We start from the raw sequence: 1,587 nt of genomic DNA on the forward strand, positions 1-1,587 counted from the left end.
TTTTTTTTTTTTTGAGACGGAGTCTCGCTCTGTCGCCCAGGCTGGAGTGCAGTGGCCGGATCTCAGCTCACTGTAAGCTCCGCCTCCCGGGTTTAGGCCATTCTCCTGCCTCAGCCTCTGGAGTAGCTAGGACTACAGGCGCCTGCCACCTCGCTCGGCTAGTTTTTTTTGTATTTTTTAGTAGAGACGGGTTTCACCGTGTTAGCCAGGATGGTCTCGATCTCCTGACCTCGTGATCCGCCCGTCTCGGCCTCCCAAAGTGCTAGGATTACAGGCTTGAGCCACCGCGCCCGGCCACTATGCCAACTTTTAATCATAAAGTGTGAAGCATGGAGTACTCTGCAGGCACTCAGAAAAAGAGTTCTCGCCTTCCCCCAACTCTACCATAACAGGGAATCAGAAGAATTTTGAAGATCTAATGAGTAGTAAACCAACATATGCAATATGTTCAGCTTAAGCAGTTACTAAAAAATAAAAGAAACAAATAATGAAATGCTATATTCGCTGATTAGATTAAGAAAATAAATTGTATGGTCTGACAGCATTCACACAAGCTATGGTTCAGAGGTCATTGCAACCCACTTACTTATACTGACAGTAGGCAGTATTCTAAGGTTTAATGCAGCACTAGTTGCTACTTCAGCATAACTTCAAATGGGCCTGAACCAAGGCACTCTCTCCCTCCTACTAGTAGCCCCATTCCCACTCATCTCTGGAAAAAAAAAATTAACAAAAAGATAATCACATTGAAAAAAAGTTTATTTAAAAAAGTTCTAGCAGCAAGAACAGTAACAAAAGAAAAGGAGAGACAAACAAAACAAGGAGGAGGTTGTGTCCCATGGAACTTGTCTCCATTCTTAATCGAGTTCTTTATACCGAGCAAACATGACTCTTCGAACAGCATCTCGGTAAGTCTCATTGGACTGTCTTTTGCTGGTTCTTCCTGGGGCTCCAACACTGGGGACCCTCATCCGGCCTTCAGCCTGTAAAACAAAGACAAACTATAAAGTGGGCCCTATAGATTAATTAACCTCAGTGCTAGTCTTTGAACACAGGCATTTCTGGACTAGTATGGAGCAGTATATAGGAGATACATATATATATACACATATATATATATTTTTTAGATAAGAGTCATGCTCTGTCACTCAGGCTAGAGTGCAGTGGTGCGATCTGGGCTCACTGCAAGTCTGCCTCCCAGGTTTAAGCAATTGTTGTGCCTCAGCCTCTGAGTGGCTGGGACTAGAGATGCCTGCCACCACACCTGGCTAATTTTTGTATTTTTAGTAGAGACAGGGTTTCGCCATGTTGGCCAGGCTGATCTCAAACTCCTGGCCTCAAGTGATCTGCTCACCTCGGCCTCCCAAAGGGTGGTGAGCCACCACGCCTGGCAGGATAATTTTTTTTTTTTTTTTTTGAGACAGAGTCTTGCTCTGCCACCCAGGCCAGAGTGCAGTGGCACAATCACGATCTTGACTCACTGCAACCTCCGCCTCCCCAGTGCAAGTGATTCTTCTGCCTCAGTCTCCTGAGTAGCTGGGACTACAGGTGTGCGCCACCACGCCTGGCTAATTTTTTTTTTTTTTT

At 45.3% G+C, this 1,587-nt stretch overlaps 1 protein-coding gene across 1 annotated transcript in view; it reads right to left on the reverse strand.

Annotated features, from left to right (window-relative positions):
- Positions 1-741: 741 nt before the first annotated feature.
- The window catches only part of RBM6 (RNA binding motif protein 6), a 24,256-nt gene continuing 23,410 nt past the window's right edge, over positions 742-1,587 (reverse strand). The window contains exon 14 of the mRNA XM_011993298.1: positions 742-983. Within this exon, the coding sequence (XP_011848688.1) occupies positions 858-983 (126 nt within the window). The 3' untranslated portion in view covers positions 742-857. The remainder of the gene's footprint in view (positions 984-1,587) is intronic.

The sequence above is a fragment of the Mandrillus leucophaeus genome, unplaced genomic scaffold (genome assembly GCF_000951045.1).
Source record: "Mandrillus leucophaeus isolate KB7577 unplaced genomic scaffold, Mleu.le_1.0 Scaffold429, whole genome shotgun sequence".
Lineage (NCBI taxonomy): Eukaryota > Metazoa > Chordata > Mammalia > Primates > Cercopithecidae > Mandrillus > Mandrillus leucophaeus.